This window comes from Bos javanicus, chromosome 3 (genome assembly GCF_032452875.1).
Source record: "Bos javanicus breed banteng chromosome 3, ARS-OSU_banteng_1.0, whole genome shotgun sequence".
NCBI classification, from domain to species: domain Eukaryota; kingdom Metazoa; phylum Chordata; class Mammalia; order Artiodactyla; family Bovidae; genus Bos; species Bos javanicus.
In genome coordinates this window covers 27036391-27055451 of record NC_083870.1, presented here as the reverse complement: position 1 = coordinate 27055451, position 19061 = coordinate 27036391, and the positions used below count along the sequence as shown (strand labels likewise).

Here is a 19061-nt window from a genome sequence, read left to right as displayed (position 1 = left end):
TTGGGAAATCACATTCTAGGGCCAATACCCCAGAATAGACTAGGTCAGTATTGGCCTATAATAGAACTTTCTGAAGTGATGGAATTGTTCTCTATTTGGTCCAACATGGTAGCCACTGGCCATCTGTGAGCACTTGAAATGTGGCTAGTACGACTGAGGAACTAAATTTTAAATTTTGTTTAATCTTCATTGATTAAATTTTATATTTAGATTATTACATGTGGCTAGTACCCACCACACTGAACAGTGCAGGTCTAGGGAAACTGAAATCTAGTTTGTGAACTTGATTCAAGACACAAGTATGAAATGACGTGGATCCAGGATGCCTTCACCTTGTGGAAAGCTTACTCTTCAACAATCCCTATGGGAGCGACAAATTGTAAGTTTCCTCTTGGCGAAGGCTGATACGGAAACTGTTAGGGCTTCAAGAACCCCTAGGCTGAAATTTACAAACTGGTCGGCATCCTCTAGGACTTGAGGAGGGGTTTCTTGTCACCAGGAAAGAATAGGCTGGGACAGGGTCACCAGTTCTCCAGGGCATATGGGTTGCCTTCTGGATTGGCCCGAGATCTCAGGAGACTGAGGAAGGCAATACAAGTAATACCATGTCAGCTTTACCCTCTCTACATCACCTGACTCAATAAAAACTCCTTCTTACCTAAGACTTGCTTCTGGGCTATAAGTCATGGGAATTATGACCACAGCAGCCAAGAGGAAGAGTTTTGGGGTTTTTTGCAAAGTCTGGCTTGGAGACCAGAAGTGTAACATACGTTGAGGCAGACCATAGACAGGAGGCTGTGGAATGGTCCCAAGTATTACTGGCTGTGTTCCCACTCCTATAATGCTCTCTATGGTCCAAGGAGTCCTACTGCCTCAGGATAATGCAGAATCTCAGGGAACCCAACACACCCGGGAACCCCAGCCAACAAGTACAACAAAAAAGATTTTGTGAAACAACTAAAATGTCAAACTTTGTTTTCATCTTCAAATTAATCATTTTCTGGCCTTTGAAAAACCAATTCCCATTTGAAAACTTTTTAAGGAAAAAAGTATACATACATTTTAAAAACAGCAAGCCACATATTACTGCTGGCAGTACGGCAAAAAGCACATACCTATGCCTTGTATTATCTGGAAAAAAAAAAAAAGAAATACAATTAGCTGAACTGACCAAAACAGATACAGCTGACCCTCCTTCTATGCAGATTTCATATTTGCAATTTACCTACTCGCTAAAATTTATTCAAACCAACACCTGTAGTGCTTTCATAGTCATACGCTGACACGGGCAACAAAATGCTGAAAACTGTTGTTCCCAACCGAGGTTCAAGGCAAAACTCTGCCCTCATGTTTTGGCCGTTGTACTGTAGACACAATCCTATTTGTGATCTCTTTAGTGCCCACGTGTTCCACATTTTGTGCTTTTTTGTTGCTTATTTCACTGTCTAAACTGGCCCTCAAAAACAGTGCTGAAATGCCAGAAGGACCATAATTGATACTTAAATGAAGCTTATTTAACACGTGTATTCTCTCTATAAGACACACAGCATTTCCCAAATGCAAGCAGGCTGTGTGAGTCATAGAATACACATGTTAGATAAGCTTCATTTAGGCATCAGTTATGGTCCTGCTGGCTGTGAATTTCACCATTCATGCATTAATCACATATATTAAATAATGTGTCTTTAAACAGAAACACACGTAAAACAAGGTTCTATAATGATTCCTTTTCAAACGCGTGACCGGAGACTTGGAAGAACCTAACCCTATATCTCCCCTGGGAGTAATGGTTCACTATTCACTAATTCTGTGTTCACAGTGACTTAATAAAACATAACTACATGAATAAGTGGCTTCCCTGATAGCTCAGTTGGTCAAGAATCCACCTGCAATGCAGGAGACCCCAGTTCGATTCCTGGGTCAGGAAGATCCCCTGCAGAAGGGATAGACTACCTATTCCAGTGTTCTTGGGCTTCCCTTGTGGCCCAGCTGGTAAAGAATCCACCTCCAGTGCGGGAGACCTGGGTTCGATCCCTGGGTTGGGAAGATCCCTTGGAAAAGAGAAAGGCTACTCACTGCAGTATTCTGGCTTGGAGAATTCCATGGATAGTCCATGGGGTTGCAAAGTGTTGGATATGACTGAGCAAGTCACTTCACTTTCACTGTGAATAAAGAGAATTGCCCGTGTTTCTAAATAAATTTATATGCACAAGGTTGATACATATCAGGTCCAGTGCTTTTTTATTAAAAGCGGCAAATATTTCACTATTTGGCCATCCCATCCTGCCACTGGCAGCACAACTTGGCATCGTGTGCTTGGCAGGGCAATGTGGCAGCCGTGCACAGCAAGCCTTAGAAATGTTTACCATAGAGCAGCTGACACTGTGCTAAATGATGTGCCTACAGTCTCACTGAATCACTGCCACACGCTGGATTAGTGAGTGATCTAATGTTTCAGAGACTCAGGTTTCTCTTGACCTGATAAATATGCCTCCTAGGGCAATTGTGAGCATTAATTGAATCAATACATGTAAGAACCGTGATTAGTTATTGTGTGCTCAGTTATGTCCAACTCTTTGTGACCATATAGACTGCAGTCCACCAGGCTCCTCAGCCCATGGGATGTCCCAGGCAAGAGTACTGGAGCGGGTTGCCATTTCCTTCTCCAAGGGATCTTCCCAACCCAGGGATTGAACCTGAGTCTCCTGCATTGGCAGGTGGATTCTTTAACAGTGCATCACCTGGGAAGCCTGTTAGCTATTACCATTAACCTACTGGAATCTCTACTAATGTCCTTTGATTCTTCAGTTCCATCTCTAAGATGCTAAGCTACAGACAGAATCAGTGATGTGCCTCTCTTCTCTCTCCAAAAAAGGCACAAAGATATTTACTACAGTCTTACAATATCAAAAAGATAAAATAACCAAAGTGTCCACAACAGAAAATAATGATGGTTCATCAGATGGACTCTATCCACCTACCAAAACTCTAAGGGCAGAACAGAGAGGATATGGCAAAATAATCACCACACATTGCTAAGGGAGACAGTAGGGTCACTAACAGCAAACACAACATCGATAAGAGACAGGGGAGAGGAGGAGAGGGGAGGGGAGGAAACGTAAGAGGAGATAGAAAATGAATGAATGAATGAGAATATGAACACACACCCTTTCCTCTTAGTTGGAGCACAGCTGGGTTAGAATGAATAGGCATTGGTTTGATTTGAGTGGTCCCTGGTTAGGAACTGTTAAGTTGTCCCACATACCTATTCTCTCCTCTTTAGTAAAAGAATTCAGATCTGCAGCTGGGCATACTGCCACTCACCTAAAAAATTAGTTTCTCAACCTTTCTTGTAGTTAGGTTTAATCATGTGACAAGTTTTGGGCAATGAGATGCAAGGCAGCTTGTGTGGTATTTCTCAAAAGTCTCCCTGGAAGGGGTAAGACACACTATTTTTCCCTTCCTGGGTCCCACTCCTGAGACAGCAGGGGAGGTGGCAGGAGCTAAACCATACTTGGGTTTCTGACAATTGCATAAAGCAGCAATGTGACCAAAGCTGCCTACCTTCAATTATTATTATTACCTTTTTTAGTTGAGAAAAGTTAATCATTTATCCTTGCTTTCAAATATTGTGTTAGTTTCAGGGATATAGCACAATGAACTAGATACATATATAAAGGCTAAATGCCAAAGAATTGATACTTTTGAATTGTGCTGAAGAAGACACTTGAAAATCCCTTGGACTGCAAGATCAAACCAGTCAATCCTAAAGGAAATCAACCCTGAATTTTCACTGGAATGACTTGCTGAAACAAGCTCCAACACTTTGGCCACCTGAGGCAAAGAGTCAACTCATTGGAAAAGACCGATGCTGGGAAAGATTGAAGGCAAAAAGAGAAGGGGGCAAAAGATGATGAGACAGTTAGATGGCATCACCAATTCAATGGGCATGAATTTGAGCAAACTCTGGGAGATAGTAGAGGACAGAGGAACCTAGTGTGCCACAGTCCATGGGGTTGCAAAGAGTTGGACACAATGTAGCGAATGAACAACAACAAATTTTGTATCAATGAAAGGGATGCTATTGTGACAATCTTTTCTCAAGGTATCAACAGGGAAAAGCATCTTGAGCATTCGATTCTAAGGGCAGAGGTTAAATGAAAACTGAGAGGGCAAAATGCTTGAAAATCTTAAAATATCCCACATAATTCTATAAAGGATTTTATTTAGAAATTATTTCCTTCAATAATAGTAATAATAATATTTCCTTCAATATTTCAAAGGTAATAGAATTATTTCCTTTGGCCATCTAATGCGAAGAGCTGACTCATTTGAAAAGACACTGAAGCTGGGAAAGATTGAGGGCAGGAGGAGAAGGGGACGAGAGAGGATGAGATGGCTGGATGGCATCACCGACTCAATGGACATGAGTTTGGGTGAACTCCGGGAGTTGGTGATGCACAGGGAGGCCTGGCGTGCTGCAGTTCATGGGGTCGCAAAGAGTCGGACACAACTGAGCAACTGAACTGAACTGATTTCCTTCCAGTATATTGACTCTTTGAACACCTGAAGCCTTTCAAGATTTCAGCTTGCTTGTTCATTCTGTAGACAGTCAACCTCTTTCTCCTCGTCGGTTGTACACACTGCACACATGTCAAAGCCAAAAGCGCATTGGTTTTGTTTCTTCTTCTCACTGTAAAGCACGCAAACTGCATTTCCACGCTGTACGCCCTGGGCATTATGCAAAACCCGGTAAGTGGAAGTAATGAAGGAATGTTTGCTCCAAACAGAACAACTGTCATTAACTCTACAAACGGTTTTTTAATATTCTTGGCAACTGTGTTACTTGTATAAACGCTTTGAAAGACACCTCTGTGGGCTTGGTCTTTCCTCTGTTTTTAGAGACCCAATCTATCAGTTACGGATTGGAAGCCATTTCGTACTTTTCCTGGAAGCATTTGTTTGTTTTACTGGAGAAGTCACACTGCTTTGTCTGAAAATGATATCATAACCTTAATGGCTTTATATCATTATCTGAAAAGTTTTTAAAAAGTTCAATATGTGGGAGACTTAGGGAGAATGGCTCAGGAGCCAAATAAAATTCAAATTTGTTCATATTCATTTGTTGGAAGATATCATTAAAAAGGATGTGATTTTAAGTTGACTGGACAACTGGACCCAGGCCATCAGAGGCCCAGGACAACCACTCCTGTGCTTGAAATGTACATGCTCCCAGCTAGTCCCACCATGAGAACTGTTTTTAAGGATGTAGCCTAGAGAGAGAACTTCAAGAGTTGTGAGACCATCAGGATGGTCTATGTGACTGAATCATGATCTCTATATAAATTCTAAGATTTGGCAGGCAGACATAGAGGTCTATTCCTCTTGAGGTCACCCAAGACAAGCCTCCTAAGTAAGCTTCCTTGCTTATTAAACCTGCCACCACTAATCTGGAGTGGCTGCCTTCTTCTTCAGTCCCTCCTTGCCCTTCATAACCAGTGGGCCAATTTACAAACCAATATCATTATATTCATTTTTTGTCTTTTTCTGTTTTATCTGTTTAGAAAAAAAATTATTCACAGAATCACCCTGCCCAGCCTAAGGAGACTCACATTCTCTGTCTGCCCTAGAATCCAGTTCACACTTTACAATTGTGGTATTATCCTGAAATACAGTATTTACTATACATTTCATCTCTTAGGCTTTAATGAACCACTTTCAAATTACTGATCCTTCTGTTTGTAAACTGGAGGTACAATATAAAAAAAAATAGATAAGGAGAACTGTAAATTACCAATATACATGATACTTGAGCAGCACAAAAAGACCATAGCTGAGACAGATTGTCATGCTATTAATCAAATATTAGCCTACACAAGCATATTGAATGCACTTTCTTGTGGCACACATGCACACGCGGAGAATATAATGGTTATGAAGAATATTAGGAAGCAGTGAATAAGTGTGAGTAATTAAGAGAATGGACTCTGAAGCCAGATGGCCTGATTTCAAAATCAGGTTCTACCACTTACAGGTTTGTGGCTTTGGACAAGCACCTTAAACTCCCAATCACATCTTGGTTTCCCCCATAAAATAAGGATAATTATTAGATTGTGTGGGAACAGAATTAACATATGTATTAGAATGGTGCTTGACACAAAGTACTAAAAAATACTAGATTTATATCTAAAAAAAAAGGGGGACTTCCCTGGTAGTTCAATGGCTAGGACTCTGCGCTCCCAGTGCAGGGGGTCTGGGTTCAACCCCTGTTCAGGGAACTAGATCCCACGTGCTGCAAGTAAGAGTTTGAACACTGCAATTAAAGATTCCATATGCCGCAACTAAAGATTCCACATTCTGCAACTAAGACTCTGTGTAGCCAAACAAAAAGGTTTTTTTAAAGTATCTGTGAAAACTATAACTCATTTTATGTTTCAAATTTGTGAACTGAAAGTTAGCCACTAATCTGTGGTGTGAAATTCATGATCACCAGTGGTCCAAGAACCCCATTTGTATATAGGACCTCTACCATAACCCATGCAGTCACTTACTCACCCTCTGGCACACAGGTTGACAAAGAGATGGAAGCTGATGTTCTGAATAATGGATTGCTAACGATACATTGAACATTCTGTGAAAGATCACTTTTCTTTAAGACATATGCTTCAGATGGACTCGAGCCACGGTGACACTGTACTGTTGGCGGACATTCCCACGAATACTGTAGGAGGTTACCATCAATGTCATAGCCCCCTTCCATGACCTCGCAGGTGAGAGTAATGTTTCCATCATCAGACAATGAGCAAAATGTTGACGGTGATGGAGGAGGTGCTGAGGGGAAAAAAAAGGGATGTTTAGTACAGAAAAGAATAATATTTAAACTCCTCATCCACAAATTCACAAAGAACTTCCAACTTCTTTATGTGCTTGAAAAGATAAACAGACCACTCCTTGAGCACCAAGGTAAGAAAATTCTCTTTTCTTCTAGATCAGATCTACCTGCTCAAATTCAGTGCAGATACAGGCCCCGAATCCCTTATCCTCAATTCTGAAATCCAAAGATGTCTGAAAGCCAAATGATTGTTCACAAATATTTGTTATCATGTTTTATTAAAAATACCTGCTTGAGTATAAGGTGCTCCCCATTAACTAAGTGAAGTGCTTCCTCACACACACAGAGGAGATCATTTATATCACCTTTCTAAAATCTGAAAAAGGCTGAATTCCAAGACATCTGACTCAAATGAGTTTGCTAAAGGTTCTGAGGAGCTATATTGTGGGCTGGTCCCACTCAGAGGCAGAGGAGGGCGTGGCACATGTCACACGCCTGCCAGTCTAGAGACATCACCCCCAGGTTTCTTCTAGAAACACCTGCTACTGGCTAAGGCAGTAGCCTTTGAGGATGAGTAAGACACAAGTCATGATGCACCATCATTTCTCTCTAAAGCCTCAAAGCTAATGAGCTGACCGTATCAATCACTGGTTCATTTATTAATTCATACACCTTCTTGCATCTCTCCTTTCCACCTAAAACCAATCATAAGAGATTTGAGAAAAAAAATATACAAAAACTGGTCATGGACACATTTGGATAATAAAATTTCAACACCTTATAAGTTGCATGTGGATAATAAAATTTCAATACCTTGTAAATACTAAAAAGCAAAGTAAAGTCCATCAAGATGATGCGATACTATACTGTCACTTAAAATATTTTCTAAGACAAAGGAACCCAAGCTCCATGGAATAATCTAAAAAACAAATATATACAATTCATCTTGCCCTCGTCTTCTCCTTCTGAGTTATCTCTGGCTCAGTTAAATAAAACACCCAGCCTGTCTTGTTAGACCTGAGTCATACATGACTTTCCTTTCTGTTTGGGGGCTTCTTCAAGTTTTAGGTTTAATCTAGCTCATATTATTAATTACATGCTGTCTTAAGGTTTGTTCTTTCGTTAAAGAACTCGTACACACACACACCACACGAGTGTGTATTCACTGCAGAGTACCTGCTATCAGTAAGCAGGGTGACACACGGTGAGTCGTGGCAGAAACAGGTGTCAGGAAAGCGTGCATTCAAGGTTAAAGGGATAAGGAGGGTGAGGAGGGCCCAGGAGCCATGCTTCACGGTTTGGCCAAGACCAGGTCCTGAGCAGAAATGAGGGCTGAATCCAGTGCTCAAGGAGTCAACCTGGAGCCTATTCTAATAATCACTTTAGAATCCCATGGCCTATTGGAAAACTACAGGCCATCCTAACCATGATCATTCAAAATCACATTTGCAGTCAGCCTTAAAAGAAAGGAAATTCAGACACATGCTACCACAGGGGTGAGTCTTGAAGGCATTATGCTAAGTGAAATATGCCAGTCATGAAAAAACAAATCTTGTACAATTCCACTTAGAGGAGGTTTTTAGAGTAGCCAAATACTTAAAGAGACAGAAAATGGAATGATGATTACCAGGGAACAGGGAGACAGGAGGAAAGGGGGGATTAGTGTTTAATGGGCAGAGTTTTACTTCGGAAGATGAAAAGTTCACCATGTTCTGTTACAGATTCTAGCTTATTGATCTAGTTCAGCCAATGCTGGGTCTTTCCAGGTGGCACTAGTGGTAAAGAACCCTCCTGCCAATGCAGGAGACATGAGAGGTGGGTTCGATCCCTGGGTTGGGAAGATCCTCTGGTGGAGAAAATGGCAACCCATTCCAGTATTCTTGCCTGGAGAATCCCAAGGACAGAGAAGCCTGGTGGGCTATAGTCCATGAGGTCACAAAGAGTCAGACACGACTGAGTGACTGACTACACTCAGCCAATGTCTTGCTGCCCACAGGACTTACCACAGCTATAATCTAACAAACATTAGTTATATCTGTCCCTTAAACAACCAGCAAGAAATGTGCCTACTTCATCCATAGGACAACTTAGTTAATTGATATAGTTAATGAATTAAGAGCTCACTATTCTGTAAGAAATGAGAATTTCTTACACATATCTGGTGACATTTCTATATTTTCATACATACCCCTTAATAAAAAGTCATATACCAGTCCAGACTTGTTAAGGACAGAGCAGTTAATCCTATTTATATGAACATTACCAGCCCCCATGCAATAAAGGCTGTAAGAGGATGGGGAAGAACTATGAAACGTTGATGGTGGCAATTTTAAGGGGACTTTGAAGGAAGGAGGAAAGCCAGATGTTCACCTCTAGAAAAGCACAAAGATGCCCTGAACTCAGGAGGTACCAGGAAATCCCCCTGTCTAAAGTATCTTTTCTGAAAGGGTCTGGTGTCTCCGGAAGGCTACTGAGTCTTATTATTTCAGTCTTAACAAACCCTCATGGAAGTATGACTTCCTCATTTCTAAAAAAAAAAATAAAGTGTGACTAATCATTTTGACATTCAGATATATATTTTTATAACCAAAATCTAAATTTTATTAACTCTAACTTGGAAATACCTTCTGGTTCTTTCCTTTCCAAACATCTGCTACCAACACCTCTGTCTACCAGGATGATCATGATAGCTTCCAACCTGGGGTCTCCTCTTCCTAATCCACCAAAAATTGCTATCATCTGATTAACCTTCCAAAAATACATTTCATTAAGACACTTCTCTGCTCCAGTATGAGACGCAATGGCTCTTGACTGCTGCTGCTAAGTCACTTCAGTCATGTCCGACTCTGTGTGACCCCATAGATAGCAGCCCACCAGGCTCTTCCATCCCTGGGATTCTCCAGGCAAGAATACTGGAGTGGGTTGCCATTTCCTTCTCCAATGCATGTATACATGCTAAGTCGCTTCACTTGTGTCTGACTCTGTGCGATCCCATGGACAGCAGCCCGCCAGGCTCCCCTGTCCATGGGATTCTCCAGGCAAGAATACTGGAGTGGGCTGCCAATTCCTTCCCCAGGCTCTTGACTGCCACAGGCTAAAACCCAGATTCCCAAACCAGAACCTGAAGTCGACACATTTAATATGGCCAATATTACTCACTGCTTCCTGATTGAAACTCACATGCCCTGCACCTTGCGCCTCCCCAGGCCTTTGCTGAGCCTCCTAAGAACTGTCCACTTGGCTTAATTATCAGAATCAACCACCATTGTTGAGTTAGCAGGCAATTCTAAAATTTTAATTACTTTTAAATTATATTTTTAAACATTTCATGAAGTTTTAAAAAGAGAAATTGTTTTGAACTCAGTTTTATAAACTCTATAAAGGGGCTCTTAAGAAGCATTCAATTCTAATTTAAAATCTGAGCCAATCTTTTCATTTGTTTGCCCTCTAAACTGCTAGATCCCCAACTTGCAGGTTTTAAAGATTCTGTTTCTTCAGTGGCATCAGCTGGTTCTAATGGGATGCCTGCACACCTTAACAAGCTTCACTTTTCTAAAAGGAGTTCATAATCTCCTGGACAAACCAGTCACCCAGTCCGAGGGCACCCATTTCTATCAGTTGTACATCCCACCATCCAGATCAATTGCTTCCATATCTGTTGAGTGCCTATTACCTACTTAAGTCCTTTGCTAGGCTCTGAAGTTACAATGGTGACCAAGAGAGAAATTCTCTCTTCCTTCCAATGTCACCAACACTCAGTAGTTGAACTGGTGAGTGACAGCTGTTCATCCAGTTAATCATCATATCCTGTTCCACTGAGACCACCACAAACAGGAGGTGGGGAACTCAGACCTGAACTGTTATATTGCACTCTGTCTCTACTTCACCCCCTGGAAACCATCTTACACACTTTGTCACAGGCTGGATCTTCCTAAGACAGCCTTTAACCTAGAGGAAGTAGGCCTAGAACTATACTCATACCTCGGATAAGATGAGTGGAAACTGTGATGCATCAGAGGGGAGAGATGGGAATGGGCTGAGCTGAGCTATGCTGCAGCACACAAAAGGCAGCTATGAGACAAAGCATTACTAGGACATTTGAGAACAGCAAGGGAAGATGAATGTTAGCTGAACCTACTGTGATAATCATTTCACAATACATGTAAATCAAACCACCATGCTGTATGCCTTAAACTTAGACAGTGATGAATGTCGATTATTTCTCAATAAAACTGGAGGAAAAAACCAAACATGTAGGGGTAGCCATCAGCCTCTGGAAGTCGGTAACAAGGCAAGTGCTTTAGACATGGGGGAAAGAGAATAACCAGGAAGCATTAGTGAGAGGCACAGAGGAACCTGAATCCTATCCCCAGTTCCAGTTTAAAGTGGTAAGAGGAGGGAAAATAAAATCCCACCACCTGTGTGGGGTGCAGGAGGAAGCACGAACTCCAATTCACAGGTGTTCAAAGAGTTCTGAGTTCATGTTGCCACTACACACTTTTTCAGAACATTCCCGGCAAGACAAGTGATGCTGCTGCCAGCGGCTGTGGCCAGCTTGTGCTGTTCTCTCGACCTCAGTCACATCCTCTCTTCACTGAGAGGATGACAGGGAGCTAAAAGTGGCTCCTGGGTACCAGAAAGAGAGAAAAACCCTGACAACAGGTGATACAGCTCATTGTTTTATGTCCCATAAACCATTGGTTAGTATTAGTCTCCTAAAATACTTGGAAATTTGCTATTTGAACAAACAAATTTATGGATACTCACCAATCACTTTGAGGTGGAACTCGGACTTATTTCTAACACCTGGGGATTCAAGTTCATACAGACCCTCATCTGATTTTGTTAACCTGGTGATGGTGAGGTTACCTGACCCAATGTCTAAATAAACTCTATCTTTAAAAGACTGAAAAGCTTCGAGTCCAGATTGTATATCCCATTCTACAACTTTATTCTTCTCCTTCTTCCATATAATCTCTGTACTCGGGTGAAACTTTGAAACGTAGAAGGTTACATTCCCATTCATAGCTCCATAAATTTCTTGAGAACAGCTGATGAAATCTAGAGAGAAAAAAAAAAAAAGAAAGAAACTGATTAGGAAAAATAATATGACTTGATCAAAAATAGGAAACTATCTTCCAAGATGCCTTTTTCAAGGGAAAATGATGAAGCGTAGTGGTAAAAATTATTCATTAGCTACTTTTTGTACAAAGCTGATAAACTGCTGATAAAAAGTGCAGGAGGCAGAACATGCTTAACCCTGTAGAGTTTATTCTTTAATAGGAAACGGGGTGGGGGGCCCTTCCTTGGTGGTCCAATGGGTGAGAATCCACCCAGCAATGCAAGGGGACACAGGTTCGATCTCTGGTCCGAGAAGGTTCCTACATGGTGCAGGGCAGCTAAGCCCATGCGAGGCAACTACTAAGCCCATCTGCCTAGAGCCTGTGCTCCACAGCAAGAGAAGTCACCAGAATGAGCCTGCACATGGCAACGAAGAGTAGCTCCTGCATACCACGCTAGAGAAAGCTGGCGCCCAGCCATGAAAACCCAGCAGAAGCAAAAGTAAGATAAATAAATTAAATAAATTTGAAAAAAAAAGTAGGGAACTGGGGTCTGCCTAAACCCAAGAAATGGATTCAACATTTCTGGAGCACCATAGGTGGTTCAGCTGGTAAAGAAGCCACCTGCAATGCAGGAGACCTGGGTTCAATTCCTGGGTTGGGAAGCTCCTCGGAGAAGGGAAAGGCTACCCACTCCAGTATTCTGGCCTGGAGAATTCCAAGGAATGTGTAGTCCACAGGGTCGCAGAGTCGGACATGACTGAGCAACTTTCACTTTCACACCAACTACATGCCAGGTACTGTGGGCCATGCTGGGGAAAGGGTGGCGAACAAGACAGGTATTGCTCCAGGCTCTCAAGGGAGAAGACACTGAGCAGGCAAGGAGAACCACCCAGTCAAGGGCCTTTCCTAGGAGATCATGCTGACCTGACACAGGATAACAAAGCACTGGAAGATAAGAGAAGTCAGCGAGATAAGAGGACGGGTAGAAAAGATGATCCAGCAGACAAGAGTCAGGGCATGAGTCAGGAACGTGCTTGGCATGTTGGAGGAAATAAAAGCAGTTCCAAATGGCTGGAAGAGAGCAAGATGGGGGAATGGGTGGGCAATGAGGCTTGAGAGGCAGCCAGGGGCCAGATCACAGAGTCTGGGAGTGAGGGGCTGGGCGGAGTCAGGCAAGATAAGCTAAGGATTTGGACTTTATTGTAACTGCAAGGAAAGTCACGGAAAGGTTTTAAACAGAAGACTGGTATGATATAATTTAAATTTCAGCAGGCTGACTTTGTCTGCACAGTGGATGCTGGTTGATGAGCAAGTGTGGATGCAGAGAAGCCAGAAAATAGGTCAGTGTGGTAGCAATGAAAGAATGGTGGATCAGGAGACCAGATTAGGCAGTGGAAATGGACAAGTGGACAGACTTGACATTTGAGAGAGAAATGAACAGGATTTAGTGACTGGATGAGAGGAGTTAATTGTGACTGTCAGGCCTCTTTCTTGGCTGACCACTAAATGAAATCAGAATGACTAAGAAGAAAGTTGGGGGATGTGATGAAGTCTAAGGTCTCAAGGAGCCAACTGTAGCCATTCCTGCTGGACTCCATTCAGTAAAGTCTGGTTGATAGCTTGAAATCCACCACAGTGGGAGTATTTACAGCAAAGAAACTGACTCATGCTTCAAATCAGAGCCTCCCGCCTCCTCCACATCAATCCAGTTGGCAAACATTGACTATCACTACTAGATTGGGATATTCTTGATACCCCAAAATGGGCTTAAAAACATCTTGCTCCAGACTTGACTTTCTTAAGAGAGAAAAGCAGCTGTTAAGGGAAAGACATTCAAGACAAATTAAAACTTCACTGATTGAAATTTTTGGAGGCACAATCAGGATAACTGAAAGAGTACAAGAAAAATAAAAAATATTAAACAGGCCAATTGTGGGCTTTCTTGGTCAAGCACTATTTCTCCCACCCATCCAGAGCCAGTGAAAAGGCATGAACAGGAGTAAGATTTGAGGTGTGAGAGTCTAACCACACACAACAGCGGAGGCTGGAAATGTCTTGTAAATGAATAAATGGATGAGAGTAAGCAGGGTGGTGGAAGAAGAGAAGAGGTCTGAGTTCAATCGCTTCTTCCTAGCTGCATAATGCTGGCTTCTGTCTTTTCAGGGGCGGAGCGGGGGGCATGAGGCAGGGGGGTGTTTCCTGGGCTTGAGCACAGGGAAAAGAAAAGTCAGAAATGGAGCTAATGGTGGAAAATGGGGAGACCAGTTGAGAAAAAAATCACAGTCATTTTGAGTTGAAAGAAATCCCCATGATTAAATCACCCCCATTTCACAGGTGCAATGACAGGGAACTAAGAAAAATGAAAGAAAATGTTATTGAGTGCTTACCCTCTGCCATTACATGTTCACATACTCTTGTGTACCTTTTTAATCCTCTCTACATTCCTGTGCAGTCACGTTGCTAGTTCTGTATCACAGATGAGGAAACAGGGACCAGAACAGACCTGACCTGGCCCAGCCCCTCACTCTCTCACAGGGGTCAGACACTGTGATCTGATCCCTGTCTGCCTCTCCAGCCTCATTCCCCACCTGTTCCCCTCTTGCTCTCTTCCTTCCAGCCATTCGGAACTGCTTTTATTTCTTCCCACATGCCACACACCTTCCTGACTCAGGGCCTGCCTTCTTGGAGGCAATGCTTCCTCTACCTGCTTCATCATCGCTCCTCTCCCGTCCTTACCCAGCAATCAACTGACTGATGGTTGCTAAGCATAAGCAACTGATAAGACATCCACATGGAGCTGTCTTGGGTCCACAGGTCTCGGGCTCACAGCGGAAGGTACAGATTTGGGAATCATCACATTTGCAGAGACTAGTCTACCCTTTCCTTCCTATAGTAAAGTCTTTTCTGTTGCACCTCCAAGACTGATCCTAAAGTAAGTTACTAATACAATCATTTCCAATGAAAAAGAACAGGAGAAAGGCGAGTGAGTTTTTCCTCAAGGTAACACACTGTGAACGAATGAATGAATGAGCAAACATCAGCTAAAGAAAGGAATCAGCAGTGTTGGTTACTTTGCTGCTAACAGTGAGTGGTTAGAAAAGGGACCACTGGGATGCTTACCTTACTATGCCAGAGGGCAGAATGAAAAGGGCCCCAGCTTTCAAGCCAGATGGACCCAGGATAAATACTTAAAAGTTCCTGCCATGCTAGATTTCCTCAGCCTAAAATGAAAATCATAATGGCTCCCAGAAAAGGTTGCTTTGAGGTCTGAATAAGACTGAGAGAAAAATAATAATAATAAAATAAATAAGACTGAGAGTCTATACAATGGCTGAAATGAAGTAGGCTTTCAACAGGGTTTTCTTTCTTTTTCTTTCAATGATTCACTGTGAGACTGTGTGAGAACTGGGCATGGAGTGCCTTTTCGCTGTTGCAAAGTAGAGAGAGATAGAGGGAGGGGAAAAATGTATCAATGATTGCTTAAACAGATATTCTATACTAGACAGATTTTTTTAACTACTGGAGATTTATTTGTTTTCAAGAATATCGAATGATCTTTTCTTTGTAAGATATGAAGGTACCTAGTACCAATATGTAGAGTGGTAATTTCCAATTGCAAAAACTCTTATAGTCTTACAAAGTATCATCATTACACCCAGTTTGGTAGTTCTCATAGGGCTAGAAGTCCAAAGTGGAACTCAAATATTTTCAGACAAAGTGACCTGATTTTTTATTTAGAAAATATGGTCATCATTAACTACTGGGTTAATGCAATGGGCCCCCCCACCCCCCTCAACTCCCAGCCACAAAATCCTCTGCTCATTTTCACTTAAGTCTTGAGATTCAGGTTGACTGCTATTTTTAGTTTATTTAATCAAACACTTCTATAGCACTTACTATCTGCTGGGCAGTTGGAAGAGCTCTACAAATATGTATTCAGAGAATCCTCTTAACAATATTAAGCAGGTATTGTTTTTAAAAGCCTTTGACCTGTGTAGATCACAGCAAACTGTGGAAAATTCTTAAAGAGATGAGAATATCAGACCACTTTACCTGCCTCCTGAGAAACCTGTATGTAGGTCAAGAAGCAACAGTTAGAATAGGACATGGAATAGTGGACTGGTTTCAAATTGGTAAAGGAGTACATCAGGGCTGTATATTGTCATTCTGCTTATAACTTCTATGCAGAGTACTTCATGTGAAATGCTAGGCTGGATGAAGCAAAGCTGGATATTGTTTTAACCCTGTTTTGCAGACAGGCACAAAAAGATTAACTGACGAATTAGGTGGTGACACTGGATTTGAACTCAGTCTGACTCTTCACCACTGCTTCTTACTTGGCTTGTATGTGTGTGCTCGTTACTCAGTCATGTCCAACTCTTTGCGACCCCATGAACTGTAGATTGCCAGGCTCCTCTGTCCATGGGATTTCCCAGGCAAGAATGCTGGAGTGGGTTGCCATTTCCTTTTCCAGGGTATCTTCCCAACCCAGGGATTGAACCTGCATCTCTTGAGTCTTCTGCTTTGGCAGGCAGATTCTTTATCACTGAGCCATCTAGGAAACCCCTTCATATTTGGCTTGCTATATGGTATAAGGTTATTAAAGATAGTGTCACGATATCTCAGGATGCAATTTCTAGAATGTATTGGAACAGCAGTTGTTGGGAATGAGAAAGTCAAACCATTCTAGTTGTGAGTCAAGCACATCTCTAAAGCCTACAGGTAAGGCACAAACTCAGGGGTCCCCAAATCACTGAATGTCAGGGCTGGACAGATCCCCAGAGAACCATGCCCTATTCCATACCCATCCTCATATACATGAGGAAATTGAGAAGGTTTGCTTGAGCAAGATATCAATGAGCCCAGATCTTCAAAATGTTACATGGGAACCCAAATTCAGACCCAAGTTTCATAATGCTGTTGCTTTAAAAAAAAAAAAAATTTAGAAATTCAATAAGAAATAAGATAGGGCTTCATAATTAAAGACCAAGGGAAACTAAGTTGAAAGGAAGGTCTAAGAGTCTGCACTTATCACATCTGATAGCAAGGAATATGTGACATGTGAAAAAGTAAGGAGGGAAAGGGGATGAGAGAGAGTCAAATGCAGGAAGGAAGAAAAGCTAAAGGGGGCGTGCAGGGAGAAAATAAGGAGCAAACAAAGAAGTCCTAAGGACACAAAGTCATGGGAGCCACTGAGAAGCCTTTGAGAACTGGCAAATGAAACCCTGAAACAGAGACCAGCAAATCAGCAGAGAAGCCACGGACGAGCCAGGTGTGATACAAAAGGGAGCGGTGGAGACTACAGTCCCAGCAAGTCTGGCTCACCTGGAGAGGGATCCTCAGCTCCTCCCCATGTGGCACGTGGCAACTGCCAGATTTCCACAGTTTCCAAGAAATGTTGATGTTCAAATTTTACGTGAACATAAAAATCAAATTTTATGGAACGTCAAATTTTATGGAATTAGTTGGCAACTAATTTCAATCCGAGTGAAGGGCTGAGTCAGGTCAGCCCCAAAGACAGGGTCATTCTCTATCTCTGCTGCATCCCCACTGCCCATGAAGGACATTCAGTAAATAAATATTTTTTGAGTGATAGCTAAACTGATTTAAATATAACTTTAATGTAATACAAAATGTAGGGCTTCCTGACAGAATCACAAAATTTAATAGTCACCCCAAATCCTGAGCTTTTTGCAAGACCCTGACGCTGGGAAGGATTGAAGGTGGGGGGAGAGGGGGACAACAGAGGATGAGATGGTTGGATGGCATCACCAACTCAATGGACATGAGTTTGAACAAGCTCCAGGAGTTGGTGATGGACAGGGAAGCCTGGTGTGTTGCAGTCCATGGGGTTACAAAGAGTCGGACACGACGGAACAACTAACTGATATCATTGTGGAAACTGGCTGAAGAACCAAGACTCGGCAAGGAGAGGTGGAGATGCTTAACTGAAGCTGCAGAATAAATGGCCTGGGACCCCTCAGACGCAGTCAGAAGAGACCTCTTTCCTCCTCACTGTCTGCCTCCAGCATCACAGCAAGACTGGAGGGTCTGTCAGCTCCCCACTCCCCATCCCCTTCAAGTCTAGCTAGGTTTCACCTACCACATGTTGTGGGCTTCAGGGCACTGCACCAGATAAGCATACCCACTCAGGACATCAGCCCTTAATCAATGTTAACACCTTGTCTGAGGTTTGAGGACATGCAGTTTTTTCACTTCCATAAACACAAGCTAACGGTCTTCTGGATTTTGAAGAAAGGTTTTTTTCTGGAGTTTTTTCTTAGAAACGAATAATATGATTTTAAAATACTTCCTTCTCTTCCTAAAATTTTTTCAAGGTTCCACATGGCTGCAGATTTTAGCAGTTGAAACAAAAATTCATTTGATGAGTAGAAAAAAAAAATCCCCTGAAAGTTTCAGTACCCAAACATATAAATCTTGGTATTTCCCCCTGTGTGTATGACATCATAACGACAATTCAGTTAAAGATTCATTCAAGCCAGGAGCTAGGAGGGGAAGCTAAGTCTCTGGAGACATGAGCACACATGCTCACAGTACAGAGAGTGGCCACCCTCCTCAAATGTCTTGGTCACTGTGATATTGAATAATTTGCTCTATGAAGTCCACAAAAATTCTATCCATCAGCCCCATGCCCCAGTCCTGGCATGGGAATATGCTCACTGGATACAATGCTGTTGTTGTTCAGTCGCTAAGTTGTGTCCAACTCTTTGGGACCCCATGGACTGCACATGCCAGGCTTCCCTGTTCTTCACTATCTCCCAGAGTTTGCTCAAACTTATGTCCATTGAGTCAGTGATGCCATCCAACCATCTCCTTCTCTGTCACCCCCTTCTCCTCCTGCCCTCAACCTTTCCCAGCATCAGGGTCTTTTCCAATGAGTTGGCTCTTCGCATCCAGTGGCCAAAGTACTGGAGCTTCAGCTTCAGTATCAGTCCTTCCAATGAATATTCGGGATTGGTTTCCTTTAGGATTGACTGGCTTGATCTCCTTGGTGTCCAAGGGACTCTCAAGAGTCTTCTCCAGCACCATGGTTTGAGATACAAAGATAATCAAAAGAAGAGCATAGTCTCTTCATCCGAGGAAGTTTAGTGCAGCTTGTTTCTCTAACCTAGCTCTTAATAAATTCAAACTGAATGAGCCCTAGA

The 19061-nt window shown here is 42.3% G+C and overlaps 1 protein-coding gene across 5 annotated transcripts in view; it reads right to left on the bottom strand.

Moving 5' to 3' along the window:
• The window catches only part of CD58 (CD58 molecule), a 63473-nt gene that overhangs the window by 29529 nt on the left and 14883 nt on the right, over positions 1–19061 (bottom strand). For 3 of the 5 annotated variants that reach the window (XM_061410071.1, XM_061410039.1, XM_061410061.1), the window contains exons 2-4: positions 11600–11893; positions 6556–6831; positions 1116–1131 (exon numbers count right to left, since the gene is read on the bottom strand). In XM_061410071.1, the coding sequence (XP_061266055.1) occupies positions 1116–1131; positions 6556–6831; positions 11600–11893 (586 nt within the window). Of the gene's footprint in view, positions 1–1059; positions 1132–6555; positions 6832–11599; positions 11894–19061 lie in introns of all 5 variants that reach the window. The other 2 variants (XM_061410029.1, XM_061410052.1) reach the window with 2 other exon arrangements.